General features: G+C 40.4%; 1 protein-coding gene across 1 annotated transcript in view; it reads left to right on the top strand.

Moving 5' to 3' along the window:
- The window catches only part of RGS7BP (regulator of G protein signaling 7 binding protein), a 97,417-nt gene extending 73,476 nt beyond the window's left edge, over positions 1 to 23,941 (top strand). Inside the window, exons 5-6 of the mRNA XM_017665398.3 lie at positions 7,479 to 7,549; positions 18,441 to 23,941. Of these exons, the coding sequence (XP_017520887.1) occupies positions 7,479 to 7,549; positions 18,441 to 18,532 (163 nt within the window). The 3' untranslated portion in view covers positions 18,533 to 23,941. The remainder of the gene's footprint in view (positions 1 to 7,478; positions 7,550 to 18,440) is intronic.
- Positions 23,942 to 27,366: the final 3,425 nt, after the last annotated feature.

Below are 27,366 nucleotides of genomic sequence, written 5' to 3'. Positions count from 1 at the left end.
GTACCCCTGCCCTTAGATCCTACACAAGCCTAAACCTCAGGCTTTGAAAACTGATGGGAATTATGTCCAGGAAAACCATACAATTGTAGGGAACAGAGAACCTACTCTTAAAGGACTCATGCAGACTAACTCACCCAGGGCCAAAACACCAATTAGAAAAATGCCTAGACCATATATGAAAGAGACCCACTTACTAATCTCAAATTGCCTTCTGTAGAGGCAGGAAACCGTTGGAACTTTCTCCAGGGATGGAAACATTGGCAAGTGCCATATTTGCAACCTCATTCCACCTTGTTAAGGTTAATGCTATTTTGTAACTATACCATTAAACTGCTATAGCCAGTGGGCACACCCAACTGAGAACCCTACCAGCTACACACTGCAGCCAAGCCAGGCACCAGCCCTCTCCAATTCTGTGCTGCAGCTATGCCCCAGCAGATGAGTGCATGCAATCCACACAGGGTATGACCCATGAGAGCCTGGCTCTGGTGGTCAGAGAGGATTGAGCTTCTGGGTTCCCCATGACATCTCCTATACAAGTCCACTCCTTTAAGACTGAGAGAACTAGTTGATTTTCCTAATACATAGAAACAGTCTCAGAGAGTCAAGCAAAATGAGGAGACAGAGGAATATGGTCCAGATGAAAGAACAAGAAAAAACATCAGAAAAAGACATTAGTGAAATGGTGACAAGCAATCTACCTGAAAAAGAGTTCAAAGTAACAGTCATAAAGATGCTTGCCAAACTTGGGAGAAGAATGGATAAACACAGTGAGATCCTCAAAAAAAAAAAAAGAAAATATAAGATAAACAAGTTGCTGAGGAATTGACTAAACAGCTAAAGAATGAAATAACTGAACTGAAAAAATATACTAGAGGGGTTTAATAGCAGATTGGATGAAGTTAGAGATCAGCTCAGCAAGCTGGAAGAGAAAGCAACAGAACTCACCCAGAGTGACAAAAAGAAAAATGAATTTTTTTAAATGAAGATCTCTTAAAGGACCTTTGAGACATCAAGTGGAATAACATTTCCATTATAGGGGCTTCAGAAGAAGAAGAGAGAGAGAAAGGGCCATAAAGTTTATTTGAAGAAGTAACAAAAATCTTCCCTAATGTGGGGAAGAAAACAGACATATGGGTCTGGGAAACCAGAAAGTTACAAATAAGATAAATCCAATGAGATCCATACCAGGATACATTATAGTTAAGATGGTAAAAGTTAAAGATAAACAATAATCTTAAAAGCAGCAAGAATAAAACAACTTACCACATACAAGGGAAACCTCATAAGGCTACCAGTAGTTTTTTCAGCAGAAACTTTGCAAGCCAAAAGAGGGTGGCAGGGCATTTTCAAAGTGCTGAAAGAATAACCCAACCAAGAATTCTCTGCCCAGCAAAGTTACCATTCAGAACTAAAGGAGAGATTAAGAATTTTCCAGATAAGTAAAAGCTAAGGAAGTTCATCACTACTAAACCAGCCTTGTAAGACATGTTAAAGAGATTTCTCTAAACTGAAAAGAAATGGCACTAATTAATAACAAGAAAATATATGAAAGGAAAAATCCCACTGGAAAAGGTAAAGATATAGTAACAGTAGTGGATCAATCACTCAATCACTGATAAACTTACAGTAAATACACAAAAGGTAATGAGAAAGGATTCTAAATATAACACTAAAGAAAGCCATCAAACCACAAGGGAAAAGAGAGAAGAAGAAACAGAGAAACTTATGAAGACAGCCAGAAAACAATCAACAAAATAGCAATAGGTACATACCTATCAATAATCACTTTCAGTGTAAACAATCAAAACTCTCCAAAGGACACAGAGTTGCTGAACAGATTTAAAAAACAAGACCCATGTATATGCTGCCTACAAGAGACTCACTTAAGAAGGACATACAGACTGAAAGTAAAGGGATGCAAAAAGATATTCCATGTATATGGAAGTGAAAAGAAAGCTAGTGTATAGTTATACTCATAGCAAACAAAATAGACTTTAAAACAAAGACTCACTAATAGACAAAGAAGGGCACTGCATCATAATAAAGCAGTCAGTTCAACATTATATATAAAAGAACTATATAATGAATATACACACACACACCCAACCTAAGGGCACTCCACCCAAAATATATAAAGCAAAGTTAGTGGACCTAAATGGAGAAATTAACGCAGGAGACTTTAACACCCTCCTACATCAATGGATAGATCATCCAAACGGTACTTTAATAAGGAAGCACTGGCCTTAAATGAGACGTTAGACTAGATATTGGATATATACAGAACATCCTATCCAAAAAAAAACAACAGAATACACATTCCTATCAAGTGCACATGGAACATTCTCCAGGATACTCAAGTCTCAATAAATTAAAGGAGATTGAAATCATATCAAGCATCTTCTCTGACCACAATGGTATGAAAATAGAAATTAATTACAAGGAAAAAATTAGAAAAACCACAAAAGTATAGAGATTAAATAACATGCCACAGAACAACCAATGGATCAAAGAAATCATAGGAGAAATTTTAAAAATACCTAGAGAAAAGTAAAACAAATATGACATACCAAAATCTTTGGGATACAGCAAAAGCAGTGTGGGAGGAAAAATAGCAATACGGGCCTACCTCAAGAAACAAAAATCTCAAAACAACATCTAACTGTACACCTAAAGGAGCTAGAAGAAGAACAAAGCCCAAAGTCAGTAGAAGGAAGGACATAATAATGATCAGAAATGAAGTAAATGAAGCATAGACTAAAAATAGAAGATCATTGAAACTAAGAGCTTTGAAAAGATAAACAAAATTGACAGACCTTTAGCTAGAGTCATCAAGAAAAACAGAGGGCTCTAATAAAATAAAAAATAACAGAGAAAATACAAGTGGTACCATAAAAATATAAGGCATCATAAAAGACTACTACAATCATACACCAACAACTTGGGCAACCTAGAAGATATGGATAAATTCCAACAAACATATGATCTTCCCAGACTGAATCATGAAGAAACAGAACATCTGAATAGACTGATTACTGGCAAGGAGATTGAGTCAGTAACCAAAAACCTCCCAAGAATTAAAAGTCCAAGACCAGATATCTCCATTGGTGAATTCCAACAAACATTCAAAAAATAGATAATACTTATCCTTTTCAAATTCTTCCAAAAAACTGAAGAGGAGGGAACATTTCCAAATCCATTTTATGAGGCTAGCATTACTCTGATACCTAAACCAGATAAGGATACCACCAAAAAAAATTATAGACCAATATCCTTGATGAACGTAGATGCAAAAATCCTCAACAAAATATTAGCAAACAGAATTCGACAATATACCAATAGGATCATACCCATGATCAAGTGGGATTTATTCAAAAGATGCAAGGATGGCTCAACATCCACAGATCAGTCAACATCATACACAATATTAACAAAAAGGATAAAAATCATATGATCATCTCAATAGATGCAGAAAAATCATTTGACAAAATCCAACATCCATTTATGATAAAAACTCTCAATAAAGTGTTTATAGAGGGAATGTACCTAAACATAATAAAGGCCATTTATGACAAATCCACAACTAACATCTTATTCAACAGTGAAAAGAAGAAAACTTTTCCTCTAAGATTAGGAACAAGATAAAAATGCACATTACAACTGCTTTTATTCAACATAGTATTGGAAGTACTAGTCACAATTAGTCAAGAAAAAGAAAAGCATCTAAATCAGAAAGGAAGAAGTAGAACTGTCACTATTTGCAGGTGACATGATACTAAAGACTCCAGCAAAAAACTCTTAGGATGAATGAATCCAGCAAATAACAGGATACAGAAATCAACATACATACAGAAATCTGTGGAATTTCTATGTACTGATAATGAATTACCACAAAGAGAAATTAAGAAAATAATCCCATTTATAATTGCATCAAAAAGAATAAAATACCTAGGAATAAATTTAACCAAGGAGGTGAAAGACATTGACATTGATGAAAAAAATTGAAGAGACAAATAAATGGAAAGATATTCAATGCTCATGGATTGAAAGAATTAATATTGTTAAAATGTCCATAGTACCCAAAGCAATCTACAGATTCAATGCAATCTCTATCTAAATTCCAACAGCATTTTTTATAGAACTGAAACAAATAATTCTAAAATTGTTTGGAACCACAAAAAATCCTAAATAGTTAAATCAATCATGAGAAAGAAGAACAAAGCCAGACATGGTATACTCCCTGATGTCCTATTATATTGCAAAGCTATAATAATCATAACAGTATGGTACTGGCAAAAAGACATGCAGATCAATAGAACATAATTGGGAGCTGAGAATTAAAACCACACATAAATGTACAATTACTTTATGATAAAGGAGCCAAGAACGCACAATATAGAAAGATCAATCTCTTCAGTAAGTGATGCTAGGTAAGCTGCAGAGGAATGAAACTAGATCATTGTCTTACACCATACACAAAAATTAACTCAAAATGGATTAAAGTCTTGATTGAATGTAAGATCTGAAACCATAGAACTACTAGAAGAAAGGCATAGGTGATAAGTTTCTCAATAATGGTCTTAGCAATATTTTTGTGGATCTGACTCCAAAGGCAGCAAAAGCTAATAAACAAGTGGGATTACATCAAATAAAAAGGCTTCTATACAGTGAAAGAAACCACCATTGAAATGAAAAGGCAACCTAATGAATGGGAGAAAATTTTACAAATCTTACATCTAAAAGGGATTAATATCCAAAATATATAAAGAATTCATACAACTCAATAACAAAAAGGAAAACGACTAAAAAATCAGCAGATGGTCCGAATAGACATTTTTCCAAAGAACATATATAAATGGACAACAAGCACATGAAAACATGTTCAACATCACTAATTATTAGGGAAATAAATCAAAATCACAGTGAGATATCACTTCACATAAGTTAGAATGGCTAGTATCAAAAAGACAAAAACCAAGTGTTGGAGAGGATGTGGAGAAGAGGGAAACCTTGTACACTGTTGGTAGTAATATAAACTGGTACAGCCGCTGTGGAAAATATGGGGGGGAGGGATCCTCAGAAGTATAGAAATACCATATGATCTAGCTATTCCACTTCTGAGTATTTATTTGAAGAATACAAAAAACACTGATCCAAAAAAATATATACACGTCTATGTTCATTGTAGCATTATTTACAATAGCTAAGAAATGGAAACAACCTAAATTTCTATTAATGGATGAATGGATAAAGATGTGGTATATATATATATATATACACACACACACATACATACATACAATGAAATCTGCTCAGCCATTTAAGAAAATGAATAAAGTCTGGCCATTTGCAACAATATAAATGGACTTTGAATGTATCATGCCAAGTAAAGTAAGTCCAACGGAGAAAGACAAATACCATGATTTTGCTCAGATGTGGTGTCTACAAAAACAAAACAAACAGACCAAAACTCATAGACACAAAGAACAAATTGGTAGTTACCAGAAGAGAAGAGGTTTGGGAGTAGACAAAATGCGTGGAGGGAGTCAGACTGTAGGACGATACATGGTAACTAGACTTTTAGAGGTAAAAACTTTGTAGTGCATAAAGATATCAAACTATAATGTTGTGCACCTGAAACATATAATGTTATACACCAGTTTTACCTCAATTAAAAAAAAAAGAATAGGAGATTATAGCCCACAATGTTACAGTTCAGCCTGAAAGTCTACATTTGGGTCAAAGGAGGCAGTAACGACTGAGAGAAGCAGGCACAGCAGACCTCAGCTGGGAGGGACGCCTCCTCAGTTCTCCCCGTCTCTCTGCCCTAAGAGATCAGCGGGTCTCAGACCAGGCTGTGCGTTAAAATCACCAGGAAGGCTTTTTGGATATTAATGCCTGAACCCCAGCATAAACCACCTGTATCAGGCTCTTGACAGGTGGGGCCTTGGCATCAGGTGAGTCTCCTGCCCAGCAGCCAGCCGAGAATGGAGAGACCCTGCCTCTGTCCTCACATACTGCGTTCCTGGCCCCTTTCCATTTTATGCCTGCCCACCTCCCACCATCCCATCTGCCCTTGAGAATTTTACATGAAAACAGAATATGCTCCTTGTACTTCTGGATATAGAGCCCTGCCCTCCTCCCTCCCCCTCCCCCACTTCCACCTTCCCTCTCTAGAAATACCCTTTGGGGCTTATCAGCACTCAGTGCCCCACTGACACACCCTCACACCTGTACCAAGGTATTCTGAAGGTTTTTATAGATGTGTTTCCAGGTTGCCACAAGATTGCTCCCCCTCCTTTTCCAACTAGCTATTCCTGAGAGCTCCCTTGCACATATTAGTCAACACTTGAGGAGACCCCAGTGGGGTCTCTGGCCTCCCCTGAGGCAAGTGGCCCTCAAACTATACTCCACAGTGTTTGATGAAATGGCCTGAGGGATTTAAACCTAAAAATCACATGTTGGCTTTCTTTCCTCAAATGGCAGAAGAAAAATGAATTCGTTGACAGAATTTCTTCAACTTTATGATTATCGTCTCACTAAACCTTTGGTGCCTGCTACTACTTGCCTGTTCTAGAGTTAACTAAAAGCTGTATCTGATTTTTGCTCTTTGAAATGAAGTCTACGACTGCGTCCTGGGATTTCAAGAGCCAGGATTCCAGTGGACAACCACCTGTGGGGAACCACTGTCCCAAGAATTTGAAAAGTCCAACAGGCCCCTAGTAGATGGCTTCCTGCTCTGCAGTTCTGGGGTTTTAGGACCACATGTACTCCCAGAGGAGGGAGGGGAGTTTGCAGGTAGGCGGTGGCTTACGTTTGTGCCAGCGGCTAAGGGAAGGCCCAGTGTCCCAGGGCTTCTTCCTCCCCAGTCCTCCCTGTCTCTCTCTCTCTTTCATCCATTGTGCAGAACTCTACTCTGAAGGTTTTAGAATGTGTCAGTTTCCCACCATTCCAAGTCAACTTAGTGTTGACCCTTGTAAATGCTTAACACCTGTATTGCATCAAATTCCAATCACAGTGAAACGGCAGACTACAGCAAGTGAACCTGCCCAGCCATCACAGCGTCTGACCATAGGCCTTGAGAACACATCCCCCAGCCTCAGATGTGCCCAGAGTACCTCGGGTGTGTGTCCTGTGCCTCCCCCTAGTAAATATGAAGTACTGTGCTCATTACCAGAGCCTCCTCTGATCTCAGGCAGATCCAGTTGAAGGCTGAGATGAGGGCTCCTCTGGAAATGTTTGCCAGAGGAGCTCTCATTACTTCCAGAGTCAACCCATCTCAGACATTTTTCTTATAAAAGCAAAATTAATTCAGTATTTGCCTACAAGAAACTAGAGCTAGTACCATTAGGTACAGAAACCCATCCTTTGTTGTCTCACAGAACAGACTGTTAAAGATTGCATTCCCCAAGTTGACAGCTGAATTTTGCATTCCCCAAGTTGACAGCTGATTTTTTTTTCTTTTATCAAATTTACAGAGACATGCGAGAAATGAAAAACCTTTTAAGCAAACTCAGGGAAACTATGCCTTTACCATTGAAAAATCAAGGTAAGTCTTTTCATTCTCTTTGAAGCAGGGAATGTTTTTAACATGATAACCTTGGGACTTGTTTCTTGAGAAATTATAGCAAATTTTCTTAAATGAAAGAACGCATTGAGCATATATTTGTCTTTCCTCAAGAAACTAACGATAATGAGAATGGAGTCCCTCAGATAACAGTTGTGCTTTGAGGGGAGCTGAGATACACTCTAACCTCAAAACAGAGGCCTCCTCCACTGTCCCTGTCAGTCAAGAGATTTATTCATTCCCATACTGTGGAAAGCACTTCACGAGGTGTGACAGGTACAAAAGGAATGAAGACTTGGCCCTTGTTTTTAAGAAGTTTATAGCCTAGTGGAGGAGACTTTAAGACATTTCCAAAGGAAGTTCCCTGCCATCTAGATGTTTAGTTATCTAAAATAAGTAGTATTTTTACTTAATATATTGAGAACTTAACCATGTGCCACTATGATTCTGCACTAAATTCTGATGTATGGGGAATTTTTCCACACCACCAAGCAATTCTTGGATACCAGCTGGGTGTCCCTACAATTCATCTGAATTCTCACACTACTTGGAGAGAGCATCAGACCTGCAAGCTAAGGGCCCTACAAGACCGCCCTCTCCCTATCTCAGACACCAACCTCAAATCCAGGTCGTCACCTATGCTTCCACTGGCTACAAATTGGAGGGTCCAAGAGCTTCCTCCTTGGGCTCAATTAGTTTGCTAGAGTGGCTCACAGAACTCAGAGAAACATTTTACTTACCAGATCACCGCTTTATTATAAAAGGATATACCTCAGGAACAGCCAGATGGAAGAGATGTATTGGGCAAGGTGTGGGGGAAAGGGTGAGGTGATTCCATCTCTCTCTCTCCCAGCACACCATTCTCCATGACTCTCCACATGTTCACCAACCTGGAAGCCCATCCTTTTGGGTTTTTATGGCGGCGTCATTGCACAGGCACGGTTGATTAAATCACTAGCCACTGGTGGTTGAACTCAGTCTTCCGTCCTTTCCCCTCCTCAGAGGTCAGGGGCCAGGACTGAAAGCTCCAACATCTAATCACAAGGCTGGTTCTTCTAGCTGCCAACCCCCGTCCTTAGCTATTTTCCAAAAACCACCTCATTAGCTAAATAAAAGACACCTTTATTTCTCCTCACTTGAAAAATTCCAGGAGTTTTAGAAGCTCTGTGCCAGGAACTACAATGAAGGCCAAATATGTATTTCTTATGGTAAATCACAATATCATAACCATTATCCTAAACACTTTATATGTATTAACTATATTAACTTATTTAATTCTAATAATACCTTTGAGGGAAATGCTATTAAAGTTTCTCAATTTACAGGCATCTGAGGCACAGAGAGGTTAAATAACTTAGCCAAGGTCACACAGACTGTAAGTGGAAAGGCTAGGATGTGATCCCAGGCAGTCTCCAGAGCTGTCCCCCTAATGCAGAAATGAAAAGGGGGTATTCATAGAATATAAGTTAGGGCCTCTATGTGCTTTTGTTAACTCTTGTATCTTTAGCACCAAAAGCAATACCTGGAACATAGTAGAATAATACTCAGCATAAACAAGAAATGTATGTAAAATCTGCATCCAGCTTGGAGCCCAGGGTCTGAAGATATGTACCAAGGACTAGTAATAATCACTTTCACTAAGCCTTCCTGGCCCAGCAGCCTTCAGTGAAGCATCAGCCTCAGGGATGGTTCATAGCAGGTGGGGAAAGGGCTTTTAGGGGCAGGAGAGAAAATCCTCTTGTTCCCACTGCTCAAAGCCCAGGCAGAAGGGAGGACAGGGTGCTGCTTGCCCAGAGCCAGGAGGGAGAGGATTTGGCAGCAGAGTCAGAGTGTGTTTTGGCTCAGGGAGCAGCGTGGCAGAAGGTACAGAGGTGGAAGTGAGAACTGCAGACGAAGAGGCCGGGAAGTAGAGTGGCCAGAGCTGCAGGGGATGAGGCAGGTGTCAGGAAATCAGAGGCCAGGAATGGGTGAAGCAGACACCTCAAAGCCAACGTGATGGCCCTGGTGAAGGAGGCTGACTGGCTTGAGCCTGGATGTAGGGTTTGGGAGACCTAGCATTTTAAAGAAGTTGGCACTGTGCTATAGCGCTGAAAGCCCCCTGGCTATGGCATGGAATACTTTTGCTAGAAATAAGCACGGTGGTTGGGACCAAGGACTTTGGAATAAGGCCAGCCTTGGGTTCAGCTGTTGGCTCTGCCACTTACCAGCTTTGTGCCCTGAAACAAGTTGTTTAATTAACTTCTGGCGATTTCAAGTTGCTCATCCCTGAAAAGGAGAAAATAGCATCACCTACATCAGAGGGTTATTGTGAGGACTAAATGAAGCACAGCCTGTCATATATCTTCTTCCAACCTTTCAGAGAGCAAATGCTCAACCAATGCTTGAGGCTTACTCCTGTTGTGATCATTATTACTTCCCAGCTGGCCCTCCAAACGGAGCTCAGGAAAACTCCAAATCACCATCAAATAAGACAGTCCCTGCTACCACTGGCTGATCTTGACCCTGCGGTTCAAAACATTGATCCCTTGGACTTTGGATTTGGGGCTCATTCTCAGATTCTTAGTATGTTTGGCAAGTCTCCCCCATTCAACAACATAGGGCCCTCTCCCTGTACCCCATATTCAGATGCCCAGGGGGAAGACAGCCTGGGGCCGCACAGTCTGAATTTCATGCATGCCATGTAGCTTCTACTTTGAATCAAACCATCTGAAATAGCCTCTCTACCTTTGGTGAAAAATTCATCCAACAGTTTTTGAAACATGCATTAATGAAAATACAGAAATTTCTCTGTATTAGGACATTTCTATCATCATAAAAAGTATAATATAAATATTTTGTATAACTGTATTACTTTTATAAACAGAAAAAATAGTTTTAAACACATATTTTAAATATAGTAATAGCAATTAATGATTGATGCTGTGAGTAAAAACATGAGTGAAAAGGGAGTCCTCCAAATAAGTGATACCCAGGATTTGAACACTAAATCCATTTAAAGGAAAGAGCTAGGAGATGCAAGGACTTTTTCAAAAGCAAATGATGTAGTAGGACTTTAAAATGATTTTTTAAATTAGGGGAAGGCCTGTGAGAAAGTCGGCTTTCTTCATCTGGGGGAGAAATGGGAGCCCTTAGCATGTGACAGTGTATCTCTGTTCTCTACGTGTTTAGTGGGTACTCACAGCATCATGTCACTAGGAGCTGAGGAGCAGAGAAAGGGGGATGCGAGTTTAGAATGGAGGGACTGAGAAGGCCCAAGGGAAGGAGAACAGGGCTCTTGGGTCTTCTGGGGACATTTTTCTGGCAGATACGAATGGCACCATTTTAATGAACAAATCAGCCAGATTCCTCTCTCTGACTGCATACACCACAACAGACCATAGGAGCTTCCCCATGACCTTCATGGCACTCTTTCAGGTGATTTGTTTATTATATAGTGCAAGGTTAACATATGCAAGAAATGGTATGGGATGAAATGTGGAAAAATTTATTCCAGGTCTTTTTTTGTAGGACCTTATTGTCAAAACATAATTCTTCCTGGTTGAAAACCATACAGAAAGCCATGTTTTCTTTCTGGCTTCATATTTCCTTTATTTTTTTATTCCATTTACCTGAGTGTTTGAAGCAAAGAGAAAAAAGTGAAAAGACACCACTCCTGGTCCCCCTTTTCTTACCCCAAACCCTGACCACGTGACAGTCCTGCCAGGCAAATCCTGGGGTAGCTGCCGGGACATGCTCAGATTCCTCCATCCTCCAGGCTCCACCCAGGTCCTCAGCACAGAAACCGTCCCTTGTGTATTTTAGGATGCAAAGGTTTAATCATATCTTTCCCCCTTTCCTCCCACAATCAGGACTTAATTCCACCACAGTTTGCTTTAATTGATTTTCAGTGACAAATAAAGGAAGGTGGCCAAGGGCAGGAATTTTTATGGTTAGTGATTATGCCTCCAGTTTAAACAGGGCCTTTTCCTTCCCACCCTTCCAGTTTAAGACTGGAGATGAAGAGGTGCACAAAAGAAAATGAATGCCCTTGCTCTGCTACAGCCTCAAGCAGGCTGCCCACAATGTCCCAGTCTCCTGGCTGCCAGCCTGCTGTCCTCTCCATGGCTTCAGTGCCTCTCCTGCCCTACATCCTGGGTCGCTGGCAGGGCTGCAGGGAGCTGCATTAATTATGATGGTCTTGCTGTGTCAAATGGATTACAAATGGAACCACCTGTGGAGAGCACACAAGGTTACTGACAAAGGCTGAAAGGAGATTGGAAAGTGAAGGGCAGCATCTTTTAAATGCATGTTGTAATCAGAACAAAACAAGTCTCAGAAATAAATTAAGCATGAAAGACAGTTTCACCTTTCCAAAATTTCGACCTAATGAACGTGTCTTGGTACATTCATTCTTGCCTAGAATTTGGCTGTTGACACTAGGCATTAGAATCAATCTGAAGTGGATCAGTCAGGAATTGGACTGTTCTAGAATGGGTCCCCCCCACCCCCAAGGGGATAGTTCTACTCCAGACTAAACTGGGTCTAGGAACCATTCATTACCCTAGACTCATGCTCCAAATCCACTCCAGTCTGGACTCCCATATCCAGAACCAAACTAGTCCAGTCAGGTAGAAGAGTTCCGTAGCTGGTTGACAAACACTGGGTAATTATGCTACCAGCTAACCTGGAGATATCCTTGTAGGTCCTTCCCCCAGGGCCTTGATCTGATGTTTTAATGGTTGTAAACCTGGATGGGTTTTACTCCAGCAGCTCCATAATCCTTTCTAATCTCTGCAACCTTTTTTCCAGGATTCAGTATGACACATATAATCCTCCAATTAATTCACACATCACTGATCACACATCAGATTCTTAATGCATTACTTTGATTATGTTGAGCCCCTTGTTAAATGTCTACCCATTGTCTACTGAAGGAAGAACACACTTCTCACTCTAGCATCTGCTGACCCCACCATTATGCAATATGTGAGGGTCACCTATGATGTGCCAAGTTCTGTGTCAGGTGCTAGGGATGTCTCTCCCCCTAGAGGCTCTCCATCGCAATAGAACAGATTGAGAATTGTCTGGGAAGCTTTCCCAAAAGACATATGCCTCCCCTTGCAGAGATTGTGATGGAGTTTTGAGGGTAGGGCATGTGAATTCTGTGAATTCTGGAAATAACTGACACATTCTTTCTTTCTCTCTCTCTCAGAAAGACAAAGAAATCGGTGATTAGAATAAACAATGCCATAATAGGCACAGGTTGCTGCAAGGGCATATTGGATTCTCACCTAGCCACATTTGAGTTGTAAGGGGTGGGATGGAAGACTATGGAGAACTGCTTTTTGGAAAGTGTCAGAGCTGAGATTTTTTAGGATGAATCAGAATTAGTCAAAGAATGACGGAAAAAAGACAGCCTAGGCAGAAGCATCTGGATACATGAAGGCATATGGGGAGATGAAGAGCAAGGCACTTTGATGAATGTCAGCTCTTCATTAGTTGGGAAAGTGGTTAGAATAGAGACTTAAGAGAGAGATTAGAGAGGTAGGTGGGGCCTCATTTAAGGCCCTTGTCAGCCATGTGAAGGGATCTGGACTTTATCCTAGAGCCATTGGAGGGATTCAGTCAGGAGGCAGGCTCCATGATCCAGTGAGGTACGCTTCAGATCTGACTGAAAGCCAGGGGCTCAGAGAACTGGATGTGAACAACTAATGGGCTGTACAATGGAGAAGGCAGAATCAGCGCCAACAGCCAGATTCAGACTTGGAAAGCAAGGTGAATGATGGTGTCATTCACCAAGTTAGAGGGAACAAAGGAGTAGCAAGAGGCATAGAGGATAATTTAAATTTTGGACAGGGGAGACATCCAAGGGCAGTTCTCAATGGCTAATAGTGGATGTATAAGTCTTATGTGAACTGGGAGACTGGAAGTACAGATTTAAGCATCATCAGCATAATGGTAATTGAAGCTCTAAGAATGGTTGAGACCACTCAAGGAGTGTACATAGAGAAGAACACTGGAATACCAAAAGTTAATGTTTGAGGGGAAAGAAGAGCAGTTTACAAAGGTGACTGAGAAGAAAACAAAAGAGCATTATGAAATAAGTCAAAGCACATTGCAAGGAAGAACTGGTTAATAGCACAGGGTAGTTAAGGTACGTAAGGACTGAAGGTGTCCACAGGATTTAGCAAAAAGCTAGTCAGTCACTAGTGATGCTGGCAAAAGCACCTTACTTGGAATTTGAGGCCTGGAAGCCTAGTTAAGGAGGGTCATGGAGTAAGTGGAATATGAAGCACTGGGGTGGCAAGAGTAAGTTTTCTAAGACTTTTATAGAGTTGCTTATGATGCGGGGGATAGACAGGGTTGAAAGCAGATAGTGTCCCAAGGGCTACCGCAATTGTTTTAGAAGGAATGGGAGGGTGAAGGGATGCAGAAGCATGGAGCAGTCAGAAAAGACTTTCCTGGGGGAGGATAAAGTATTTAAGCTGATCTTAAAGGAGAGCTTTTCTGGAAAAAGTAATGGCATGTGTAAAGGCAGGGAGGCAAGAGAAGGTATGGCTGTATTTAGAGAATCCTAAGGAGTTACGTTTTGTACCTTTACCCTCCTTCAGATGCCCTTCACTCCAGCCCAACTGGACTATTTACTTGGACCCAAATTTCAGTCCGTCTTTGACCTGTGTGTCTCTGTCTTCACTGCTCTCTCCATTCAGAATGCCCATCTACCCCATCACCAGTCCAAGTTCTCCTCAGCTCTTGTGCCCCAGCATGAATACCAAGACCTCCATAAGTGTTCCACAAGTGTCTTCTTCCTTCTCCTCCCCTTGGAAATAATTTCCCCGCTGGAATTCTCACAGCATTGTGTTTGCATCCCTCTGCTGGCATTTCTAATGAAGCCTCGTGGTTACACAAGCAGAAATCCTTGAGACTGAAGACCCTCTTTCTATGAGGACCCATCCTATATTACCTCCAGCACCCAACACAGAGCCTGCACTTAGCACACCTTTGACTAGTTCGGTGGCTCTCAAAGTAGAGCCTCAGGACCAGCAGCAGCAGCATGTCTGGGAACTTGTCAGAAATGCAAATTCTCTGGCCTCACTCTGGACCTACTGATTCAGAGACTCTGGAGGTGGGCCCAGAAATCTGGGCTTTTCACAAGCCCTCAGATGATTCTGATGCAGCTAATGTTTGAGAACCACTGGATCTGCTGATGATCTTTTTTTTCCTGGAATAGAAATTTGCAGCTGTAGGTCCATTAATTATAAGCACTTCTCTTGACTTTAATCTGAGAACATAGCTTTAAAGTCAAGTGCAGTTCATTTGAAAAATTCTCATTTTCATGTCCTTCTGTTTGTTAATATAACATCTATATAAGAAATCTTTTAGTAGCAAAGAAATTTGAGCAATAGAGAAATGGTATCCATGTGCCTTAGGGGACCCAGTGTCCCTGGCTCTAGCAGTAACCAGGAATTAAACATCAAATGACTGGGTTGAAACTCACTGATGCAAGAATTTCCTGCTCTCCTCTTCATTCTCCTCTGCTTTCCTTGCTCCCCTTCCCTTTCTCACTTTTCATTTTGACATTAAAAATTGTCCTAGGTTACAGCCCTCCCAGGGTATACACTTTAGAAAACAGATGCTATAAAAGACTCAAACATTTATGATAAAAATCAGATTCCCCAACAAGTTCAAGTGAATTAACCCAGAAAGTTTAGGACCAGTAGGGAACATTCCATTTTGCTGACATTCTTTCAACAGCCCCTCACTTCAGAGGCAGGATTTCAGTCAATGTGGAAAGACATCTTTCCTTGGAGTGGAAGTCACTTCACACCATTCCAGGCTGCTTATTGCTCAGTGAATTTCAGCACGTACTGCAGATGTCAGCTTCCTATGGTGTAGAAAGCTGCTCTGAATCTCTGCCAAGAAATTTTGAGCTTTTGTGTCACCTCAGCCCTAGGTGCCGATCAGACAAGCTCTGGGCTAGGCAAAGGTGTCACAAACGCTGAACAAAGCTGCTCCAAACCAGCGGGAGGCTTTAATAGGCAGCCCGTCCCTTGTTTAACATCTGAGCACTTTCTCATCAATTCTAGCACTTCTTATTCACTTGTGAAAGCTCTGTGTGTGTGTGTGTGTGTGTTGCCACACACAAATGAATATATAGGCTGAGTGAAGAAAATCTCAACAGTACCTAAAGCTTTTTGATATACTGTAATGAATGCATAGATACAAGGGTCAGTCTTGATACAAATCTCATAATACCTGTGGGCTTTTAACACATTAAAAAGGGACACTGGGAGCAAACCTACCACCACAGCACCTGCACGCCACAGCACACACACACCACAGAACACACATGCCACAGAACATGCACCCAGAGCACACACACGCCACAGCACATGTACGCCAGAGCACACACGTGCCACAGCACATGCACACCAGCACACATGCACGCCATGGCACACACATGCCATGGAACACACATGCCACAGAACATGCACACCAGAGCACACACACACCACAGCACCTGCACGCCACAGCACATGCAGGCCACAGCACATGCATGCGAGAGCACACACACTCTACAACACATACATGCCAGAACACACACACACCACAGCACATGCACGCCACAGCACACACATGCACATTTTCTTTGTAAATTCAACATTGTAGTTTATACATTGTAGTTGACACTTCCTCATTAATGAAAAGAGTACACATCAGACTTGCATTTTATAATACATATTTATGGCTCAGGTCCAAAACTCCCCCAAAGCTCTTAAATATTTGGAGAAAGGGAAGGATATATCTGGACTCAGGAAATACATCTTTCAAGTCTAAGAGAAATAGAAATGAAATTTTTCTTTCCTGTAACTATCGTCCTAGTATTGATTATTCTGTTACAGGGAAGCATTAAATTCCAGGAGAACTTGAGTGTCAGGAAGTGTAGTCAGTATCCAAAGAGATACCAAAAGGTAAAATTCTTTACCGTTCAGAGTCTGCTGTATCTTTGCCCAATTAGGTTAAGTTCATGGATCATTCAGTGGTTAAAGAAGTAAGAATCCTAAAAATGATAAGAAAGTGAGTTATCATTTCTTTCTGTTCCAAATACCTCATGATTCATCTCTGAGAGATTCTCCTGAGAAATCAGGCTCATATATAGTATTTGACATGGCTTTTAGTGTCTTATCTATTGGGGGCAGGTTTAACTAAAAAGAGCAATGTCCTATTTTTAGTCTCAAAATGTTGACATCCAGATCAGAGTGAATTATTTTCACTCTGAAAGAACAAAGAGTCTTTCTCCATGGTAGCAGAATATAAGTCTTAAGAGAGAATTTTAACCTGTGGAGACTGAGCGAGTGACCTGTGTTTGATTCACTTGATGTCCCCAGCTGGGGTGCCTTTTTCTTCCCTGGCTCCAACTTGCTGCTCTATTTCCACCTAAATGTACAGCATAGAGAACCGTTCTTAGGAACAGTGTCAACTTGGTAGGTAATGCCGATTTCTAAGTAAGTATAACACAGAACAGCATTTGGGGAGGGGAAGGGAAAGCCGGGCATTTGAATGATACAATTTACGTAAGAGGACCAGAAAGCCAAGACTTGGTTTTGTTCTTGACAGTTTCCTGAGTGTCTGGGCTCACTAAGCAAGAAAACAACCCTCATCTACAAACTAGTCTTATTGAACTGGGGCACATTCTCCACTCTACATCCAACTCTTAATCTAACTCCCGATTCTGGGCCCTTTCCCAAGATACTGTATCCTCAAGGTTAGGCAGGGACAACAGGGAGCCCCTTAGCTCTGCTCTGGGAGGGCAGTGCAACGAGCCCTGGCAAAGCTCAGGTACAGAACAGTTGCCAGAGCCAACCAGCCATTTCAGTGCCCAGCCCACCTCCATTCTGACCATATCCTAGCACTGGCCCCATTGGCAATTTCCAGGTTATTTCCTTGCAGTCCGTCTCAGACTCTGGGACCCACAGGGGCCAGTTCTGCTCCAACAAATTGTTTCTACCCACCCTGTCTTTTGGACTGTGCTATTTCTTAAAAACTCAGCTCATTAAACCAGATTTATTTTACTGATTTATTTCTTCCTCTACTTGTCATCATGGTAAAAATTTCAACCAAAACTTATGAATTCGACATCTGGCAGTCTTCTCTGAATGCCCTTGTATACAGAAAGCTATAGAAAGTGCCAAGGAAGGGCTCCACCAGGAAGCGTTGAAACTTCTCTGTGAGGCATGAAGTTGGTGAATGGAGGCAAGACAATGGACCTAAGTAAAGGAAAATAGTTAACCACAGCTGTATTTACTGGTGCTTCTTCTGTGCTAGGCAGTAAGGTCCCACCCAAACTAAATGCTTTTCACAGTTTACTTCATGTAATCCTAAAGTAAATATTATTAAACCCAATTTTGCATATGGAGAAACTGACTCTTAGGGAGTTTAAGTTCATGTTCAAAGTCACAGAGCTAGTCAATGGCAAAGGCAGGTACAGAAAACCCAGTCTAACTCCAAAGCATGGATTCTAAGAAGCTGCATTTCCCCCAGCCAAAAGAGTGGCTCTAAGCAGCTGAAATTTCGTTCTAGGCAATGGTTCCCAACCGTGGGCTATCTGCCCCCCCACCAAGGGAACCTTTGGCCATATCTGGGGACTTTTTTGATTGTCACAACTGGCTGGGGAGCACCACTGTCATCTAGTGAGTGGGTGGACGCCACGGGCTCCAGTAAACACCCCACAGTGCCCAGGACAGCCTGCAACGACGAATTATCTGGTGCAAATTTTAACAGTGCCAGGTTAGGAAACCTTGGTGCAAAGGACGGTGGATTTTTAACACCAATTCATAAAGAACAGGTTGTTTCATCTGGCCCTCTCTCATATGTACTTTCTGTCTCACCACAGATGACAGCAGCCTTCTAAATCTAACTCCCTACCCCCTGGTTAGAAGACGGAAGAGAAGGTTCTTTGGGCTGTGTTGTCTCGTCTCGAGCTAGATGATTCCTCCTGGAAATTCGCCATTGGGAAGACCTGAAAATATCATAGAATCTGAAGACCTCTGGACATCTGAACAACAGTTATTGGTTTTTGACTATGTTTTCTATACTTCCTCATTACTTTTATCCACCTCCCCCTGGCCTTTTAAATGATTTTACATTTGAAAGCAGCTGCTGTCAAAAAAAAGAAAAAAAAGTTTAAAAAGCAGGCTGTTTTTAAAAACATTTTTAAAGCTGACATTGTGCATGTCCGCTCCAAACCAAACCATGACAGATGCAAGAATTATGATTTTTAAATTATTTAAAGGTTTTTTTAATTATATTTTACAGAGAAAAATTATTTCATGTACAATAGTATATCTACAGCTCTTGCTGATCTCATGTTAACAATTTATCATAGATAAAAGAGTCTTTAAACATAGAAATCTACTTAATACTGCAAAACTGTGTTCAAAAATCTAATCAGTATTATTAGAAATGATATTATAATCAAACATATGCCACCTCACCTGTTGCTTTCTCTGCACTCAGTTACGTTTAGTCTTCCATTCTGTCAGAATCTAAGAGCTTCGACATAAAAATGTCTTAATTTGTAATGCAACAAAAACCATATATGGAAAGTATTGAAATTTTGTAAATACACGATAATCCTAATACCTTCGTACAATGCATATGGGCAACTAATTTCCTTTTGATCCAATGGTGTCTTTTTCAGCTTCTTGGAGAATGAAGTAATCCAGTTAGAAAATGGTGTGGTAACATATACAATTACCCTCCAATGTAAAATTGAATACTATCACATTCTGTTCTAATTTAAACCTGAAGCATGGTGTCTGCACATCGGCATAGTGTTAAATCTTATAGGGCATGCTGGAATTAGCCCAGATAGTAAAAATATTTAACCTTTTACATTACTAAAATCTTTTTAGTTAAGCTAAGCTTTTCTCCTTTAGATGACTATGGAGATATGACTTCTCCAGTGTGTACTTGGTGTCTTGTCTTATGCTTAGAATCTTGAAAGCAAGACACAATAAGCAATACTGTATTTTAGAAAAGGAGGAAGCCACGGGCTTTGCTTTTCTGTTCACAGCTTTGTTGTGATCTTCCTCCACTAAACATGTAACATGGTACAAATTTTGTTATATTTTCCCCTGTTGTTCCTTTGGCCCGTTTCCCAGACAGAATTTCCCATGGGTTGAGAGATCAGGCCTTTGGACTTTTCTTGCTTTTTCCGAAAGATCCTAAAGCCAGACAAGAGACACCAGTGTCTAGTACAATAAAAGGATGAGCTAGATGTCTGTAAGTGGTTTATCCAAGACACATCTTTAATCCCAACCCTATACTTTCCCAGTACTTATGTGTACATTCATTTATACGCCCACCAATATTCTGACCTAAAAACCAAATATATTAAAGTGTCTAACTTTCATGAAGATGAAGAGAGGTACAGATGAACTACTGGAAAAATTACTGTACTAGGCTGAATTATATGAAATTGCTGATATTGGACTGTTTTGACCCACAAAAGTGGCAGTTTCATATAACTCAACCTAGTATCTGTTGTGAAAATCATACTTGGAATTGTCTTCTAGCTTTTGTGATTGAAAGGAAAATGATTAAAGTGCTAGAGGAGATCTCAAAAGGCTCTGCAGGTCTCTATTTAGATTATGCCAGCTGGTTGTTAGCCTTATTCTTGGAATCCAGAGTTGTGTTCCAATGAACTGGTAATGAATGCATGGTTATAGGTATGCCTGACTTCACACAAAGAAGTACCCTTGAAAATTATATGAGGAAATCACAATTTTCTAAATCACATATGTGTGAAACAGTTGTATGAATGAAATAGGAATGTGCTACTTAAAGACTCCTAGGGTGGATACGCCCTTGCCGAGTAGGTAACCACTCTCAGAGTTAACTGGTCTGCAAACCCTGATTTTGTACATCAGGTTTGATTAAAGTTTAATATCCTTTCCCAAATGCCGTCCATTTTCATCCCCTGAGGTTAATTCACTTAAGGTCCATTGTTTTAGAAACTGTGAAGTAGCCAATTTGGCAGGCTCTCAGCTCCCATTCTGTCCTCTTCCCACCTTCTACCATATTGAACCCTTAGCTTCAATCTAGTTCCTACTAATTCATGTAAAGTTATTACCTGATAGGCCCAACCTTGGTGTTCAGCACGTTCTTCTAAATGCCTGACCTAAATCACTTCTGCTTGGTTAATTTGTGCTCACTCTCGCCTTAGTCTCAGTGTGAAAGTAACACTTATCTTCTGTGCAATTGTCCTTTGTACAGCTAAAGACTGTTAATAAATTCAGGTCTCACCTCCGTATCTGGGAGGGCTGTAGTAGCTATTCATGGAGATGGGAATTTATTTAATTCCCTTGCTAGGCTTTCCATATCTAAGGTAAACAAAGTCAGCCACCTTCTCTTTTATTCATAGTGCCTATTTCCCAGCCTTTGATCAGTTTTATAGTTCCAGTGGACATACTCCAAGATTTATAGATCTTTCACTAGCAGGCCCTAAAATTAAACTAAGTGCTCAAAGTCCTAATAACCTACTCTGGCTCTTAGTTGCAATAGATAATTCATCATCTCCCATTAGATAAGCCAGTGCATCTCTTCAGGAGCTGACCCCACTCTCCTCTCACCTACCAAAGGACTTTCTCAGGTGTAGTTCCATGAGATAGAGTTCTACTCTCTCAGCTTCCTGCTGGTAATTCGCTTTCAGATTAGCAATAACACTGATAAGGAGAGAACACTGAACCCATTCTGCTGCATGCACTCGCAGGCTTGAAACAGAAGAGGGTGTACAATCTTTCTGGCACACACTCACCCATCTTGCCACCATACTTTTAATACCCTATGTTGATTTTTTTTTCTAATTTACAGAGGCAATACATGTTCTTTGTGGGAAATCTGAAAATACCACCAATATACAGAAAAGAAAAACCACCTGAATCCCACCACAATCTCATTACTTAAAGCCACATTCCCAGACTTTAAATCAGTTAGTGGCTGGGCCCACAGACACTTTTGGATAAAGGTATGTGAGGAAATGCCCACAGAGCCAACATTGTTACTTTAAAATATCTGTCCACCAATGTTTTGCATGCCTTAAAGAACAGCTTGACTGCAAACTTCTAGTTGTGCTGATGTTCAAGGGCACAAAGAAGACTTCAAAAGTGGCAGAGCCCTGATGCCTCCTCCAATGAAAGCTCTTGGGGAAATTCTAAAATCCTGCCAGAACATTTTGTTCTCCGTGTTCCTGATAAGAGTTAGAATACTTACTGTTTGGTAATACCGCCACCTACTGGAAGCTGAGCTTTAGCGTGAGTAGGGAAAACACAAGAGTATAAAAAGCATCTTAGTTTTTAGACAGCAAATAAATGGACTAGATTAACAATGATCCCATATGAAATTTCAAACTCTGGAAGTCTCAGAGTTGAAAGGATTAAGGATATCATCCAAACTAACTTCCCACCCACTCCTCCCAACACACACACCCCTAAGCAATAACTATCATTTCTTTGTGTTCTAGATCATGACCAAATGCAAAATGCTCAGTTTTCAGGAAACTGTAGATGGATGAGAAAAAGCAATGATGCTATTGGCCCAGAACAGATCATTAGAATTAAATATAAAGTCCAGAAGTACACCCAAAAACACAAAAGAATCGAGTACATTGAAAGATGACATTTCAAATCTATGAAAAAAGGTGGGATTATTAAATAAATTATATTGCCATAACTAGTTAGCCATATGTTGGGGGGAAGTATTAGATCTATACCTCATAACTTTCATCAAAATAACGTCTAGGTGAAGTAAAGATGTAAATGTTAAAGCACATAGACAAACATATAAATTGATGAATATTTATGTAATTTTAGTGTGGCAAAAGCCTCCCTAAGCATGACACCAAAGGAGGAAACTACAAAGGAAAAGATGGGTGGATCTGACCAATTAAAACTGCGACACTCCTATACAGTAAAAAATAACAAAGTAGATTAAGAGAAAACAAAATTTGAAATATATGCAACAAAGAGTGTAGATCTCTAATATATACCAAGAGCTTAAACTCTACTACCTTTAGGAAGTTTTCCATTATCACAACCTCCTTCCCAGCCAGTGTCCTCATTTCAGTCTTTCCTTTCCTTATTGCATTTTTTTCATTCTTGCTTGTTTAATTGTGTTTCTCTCTATTAAACCGGAAGTCCAAGAAGGCAGCAGCAATGTCTATTTTCTTACTCTTACATCTTCAGCACCTAACATGTGCCAGACACAAAGCAAATACTTAAAACATGTTTATTGAATGAATGAATAATGGATACATGAATAAATAACATTTTATAATTCAAAAAGAATCAAACTTTCCAGTAGAAAATTGAGCCAAGGACACAAACTGGCAATGTACTATAAAATAATGCACTAATTAATAATAAATATGAAAGTATTTCAATATACTAGTAATCAAAAGTGCAAATTCTTATGATCTACTCCTTTTTAGGTTACAGAAAGGCAAAGAATATAAAGAATTATAGTTCCCAGGGGTAGCAAGGAAGTATGGAAGTAAATGTTCTTTTACAGAGTCAACAAGAGTGTAACTGATTCAGCCTTTCTGGAAATATTTTGGCAGTATATTTTCACGTGTGCCAAGTACTTGCATGTTAGGGAAATTCTCCTTAAAAAGGTCAGAAAAAATAAGCTAAGTTACAGTAATTATTCAAAAAATATATGCAAGGAAGGTTGCTTACAGCAGCATTACCTGAGAAATGGGAAAATGCAAATAAGCCTACAGTATTGAATGGTTAAAAATGGTATATCTTTTCAATGGAATACTGTGCACCAATTAAGAATAAACACTGTATGTATATTTATTGAAATGAAGAAGCTATATGGTTAAATGAGAGAAGAAAGTTACAGAATATCCATAGTATGTTCCCATTTTAAAAGTATACATATACATGTGTGCATTAAAGCATCTGAAAGGATATTTGCTAAAATGTTAACAGCATTTATCTCTGGGAGGTGAGATTTAGAGCAATTATATTTTCTTTTTGCATATCTATAGTTTCTGATTTTTCCACAATGAGCATGTAGTATCTGTATAATTTTTTCAGGGAATAAACAACAATGTTCACAATATATATTAAATGAAAAACACATGTTATTAAACAGTATGTATAGTATGACACATTTGTAAAAAAGATAATTATATATAAATATATCTATGTATGTATATATATGCATAAGAAAGCTAGAAAGACATACACTACAATGTTAATAGTAGTTATTTATGGGTTAGTGGGATTATGGGTGATTATTTTTTCTTTTTTCTTTTCTGTGTTTTCTAATTTTTCTACAATGAATATGTATTACTTGTGTAATAAAAACTAATACTAAAGTTTTAAAAAAAAGGATAAAAAAGTGAGAGACATTGTGGCTCCCCACTTGCCCTCATCCTCCCCACACCACCAGACCCTCTTGACTTACTCTTTGTCTTCAAAATATGGGCAGTGGGGATATGGAGAGGATATGCAGGGCACCATAACCTTTGAAGATAGAAGAGAGAGGGAAACAGAGGAGGGGGTGGGAAGAAAGGAAAGGAGGGAGGGCGAAGGAAGGAAGCAGCAAGAGAAGAAATTAAGAGAGAAAGAATCAAGTAAAAGTGAAGTCAGTGGAGGAAGGATTAAAACAGATTTTGGAAACTTTCTTGTTAGCAATAGCAAAAATTCTGGTAATTTAGCTCAGTTTTCCCGATAGCTACAAACAAAAAATAATAATTTGGAATTTAATAATTTTATTTTCTAATAAAGGAGTTATATACATGTCTGGAGAGACATCTAGGAATGAAATTCTGATAGAAATATATCCCAAGAAGATTTCCAAAAGGCAAGCTAGTTGTCAGGGGCTGTGCAGGGAAGACTGGAGTTACACAGACTTGTCTGGCAGAGATGGAGGATGTGAATGGGCCCAACAGCCCTGGTTTTGTGGTAGACAGAATAATGGCCCCCAAAGATGTCCGTGTCCTAATCCCTGGAACCTGTAAATATGTTCCTTTATTTGGCGAAAGGGAATTTGCAGGTATGACTATGCTAAGGATCTTGAAATGGGAAATTATCCTGGGTTGTCTGGGTGAGCCCAGTGCCACAAGGTTCCCTAATGTGGGAAGCAGTTGAGTCAGAGTGGAGAAAGGCTATGTGAAGATAGATTTAGGAGTCACAGTCAGAAAAGTGAGAATAAAGACACTGGGCTGCTGGCTTGGGGATGGGAAGGGGGGCCATGAAAGCAGGAATCAGGGAATGCAGGCGGCTTCTAGAAGCTGGAAAAGGAAATGAGATAAAGTCCCTAGAAGAAATGCAGGCCTGCTGACCCCTTGATTTTAGATGAGTGAAACTGACTTTTGACTTCCAGAAATATAGGTGACAAATTTGTGTTGTTTTAAACCACTGAGTTGCTGGTAATTTGTTACAGCAGCAGCAGTAAGAAACTGATACAGGCTTTTCTCACTAAGATTAATTTATTTACAGCCTCTGCTGAATGTCCAGCTTGTTGGCCACAGATTGACACTGTGCCCCTAAAGTGTGTTGGGGAGTCAAGCCTGCCACTTAGTGATAAGTCAACTACATCCACCCTGCCTAGAATAACCTGCTTTCTGGATATGGGTTTGACATTGCCATCTGCATGGCTTCAGCCAGCACCAGTGTTTGTGGACTCACAGAGTGTCTGATCTACAGACATGGGATCCCACATAACTTTGCCTAAGACCAAGGGTCCCACTGCATAGCAAAGGAAGCACATCAGTGAAAACATGACTATTGGACCTGCTTTCTGTACATACTCCACCAGGCAGAAGCTGCCATCCTGAAAGAGTGGTGACATGGCCTCTTAAAGGAGAGGACACCTGGCAACATTGGGTGCCAACCTTTAGGATGCACTCTACTCCTTAACCCGGTCAATGGTCACTATACGGTTCTGAGTAACCTATACATGGTATATCATTCTCTGCTGCCGACAGCATGGCCTTGCTGTAAATTCTAAGGGTCTGTGCCGTGACTCCTACTGGAGTCTCCACAGCATCCTCTCATACCCAGATACATCTCATACCATGGCCTCTGCCGGATGATATGGCCCAACTGACAGAGCTGTGTATGCTGAAGACTAAACCTGCTGCAGACCCTCTTTTTGTTCTGTGACTCACTTAAAACTAGTATTCCTAATATTACCCAATAAAGAAGTCAGACCTCTACCCTGAGTGTGAAAGGTGTTGCCTCCAAAACCTGAAGAGGCTGACCAAGCCTCGTGTTTCCTCCTTAGTGCTAGGAGATGCAAGGGACAGTACATTGTTTTTACTTTGTAGGGGATGCCCCAGCATCCCTCAGATGACAGGACTTCTAAAAGCTTCACTGATGTAGCAGGCCCCTTACTCTCTGTAAAGGTTATCTCCCATGCTCTGGAGTTTGTGTGTCTTACCGAGGCACTCAGAGTGCTCGCCTCTTGATGCTTACCAAGTCCAGGTAACATGATGCCATCAACTTAGTGGACAAATGTGAGGTTCTCTAGGAAGAAAGCTCAGATCAATAGGATCAGACTATGCCTTTGTGAGGCATGGTGAGATCTTCTAGGGCTAGAGAGGTCCGGTTCTAAAAGGCCATCTGAGGACATGGAGTTATGCTAAAGCCTAAGGACCAAAGCACTCAACGATTACATTAAAAATTATACAATGAGGGCATAGAGTGCTACAGATATGCAAGCCTACTAGAGGCGGAGGAAGCTAGTTCCAAAAGGTCATCTGAGGACATGGAGTTGGGCTACACCCCAGGTACACAGCTGCAAAGTAATAATATTATACAATGAGTACTTAGAGTTTCATTCTCTCTGTTCTCATTGCTGGATAAAAGCCCATAACAACACGGCATAATTTGCAGTAGTGCGTTTGCACTAGCTGCTTGACAAAACGACAAAACAGCCTGGGCTTCTAGGGATTTCCTCTCCACCTGCCCCCAGTCAAACCTCCACTGGGGACACAAGAATTATTCATTAGTTTCAGAGAATATAAAAGTAGCAACTTTTATAGGGAACCCACGGCATCTCTAGAATACTGATCCTCTTCAAACTTCTTCTCTTTTTCTGTCTAATAAAGCACAATTCATAAAGATCTTTGGAATTGTGTTAAAGTCTCATGACACATACCTGAGGCTATATTAATCTGTTCTAGAAAGATCCATCCAGATTTTGAAGGAGCCAAACTGGTGAATCAAATGGGAGATATGATAAGATCCACCACCCATGAATCTCTCCCATTACCCTTGATTCGTCATAATGTTTTTGATTATCTGTCTTGGTGAGGATGGATGAAAATTTCAGAACTTCCATTTAGCCTTTCCCACTGCAATAGCTCTTTCATCTAGGTGATAGTACTGCCAACTACTATGTCCATAAAATTATATGTTTGAGAACTAGAGACATGGTTACTAGACAGATCCATGGATGCAGCTGACCCACTATGAGGCAGATCTGGGCCAGAACTCTATTTATGACCTTACCTCCATTTATTTGTTCTTTCCCTAGTAGATGTTGGGTCCCCAGATATTGGTGTCAGCTCAGGCTCTCTGTCTGAAGCCCTTGAAATATCTAAATATTCTCCTTTCTCCATTGTTTGGTTGCCTGGGTAAATGGCCATAGGACCTTTTGGGGAAGGACTAGAGGAATCACTATTGTAGAAACCTTGCAAGTTTGCAGAGACATCTTAATGTGCATGCAACTTCTCCTTCGGTAGACAGGTTCAGGTTCAGGTAAGTGTCTCAGGTCTGGAAACTAGATAAGAGATTGTCAGT

The sequence above is a fragment of the Manis javanica genome, chromosome 1, assembly GCF_040802235.1.
Source record: "Manis javanica isolate MJ-LG chromosome 1, MJ_LKY, whole genome shotgun sequence".
In the NCBI taxonomy this organism is placed as follows: domain Eukaryota; kingdom Metazoa; phylum Chordata; class Mammalia; order Pholidota; family Manidae; genus Manis; species Manis javanica.
The sequence above is the reverse complement of the archived record's forward strand: the minus strand, read 5'-3'. Positions and strand labels throughout refer to the sequence as shown.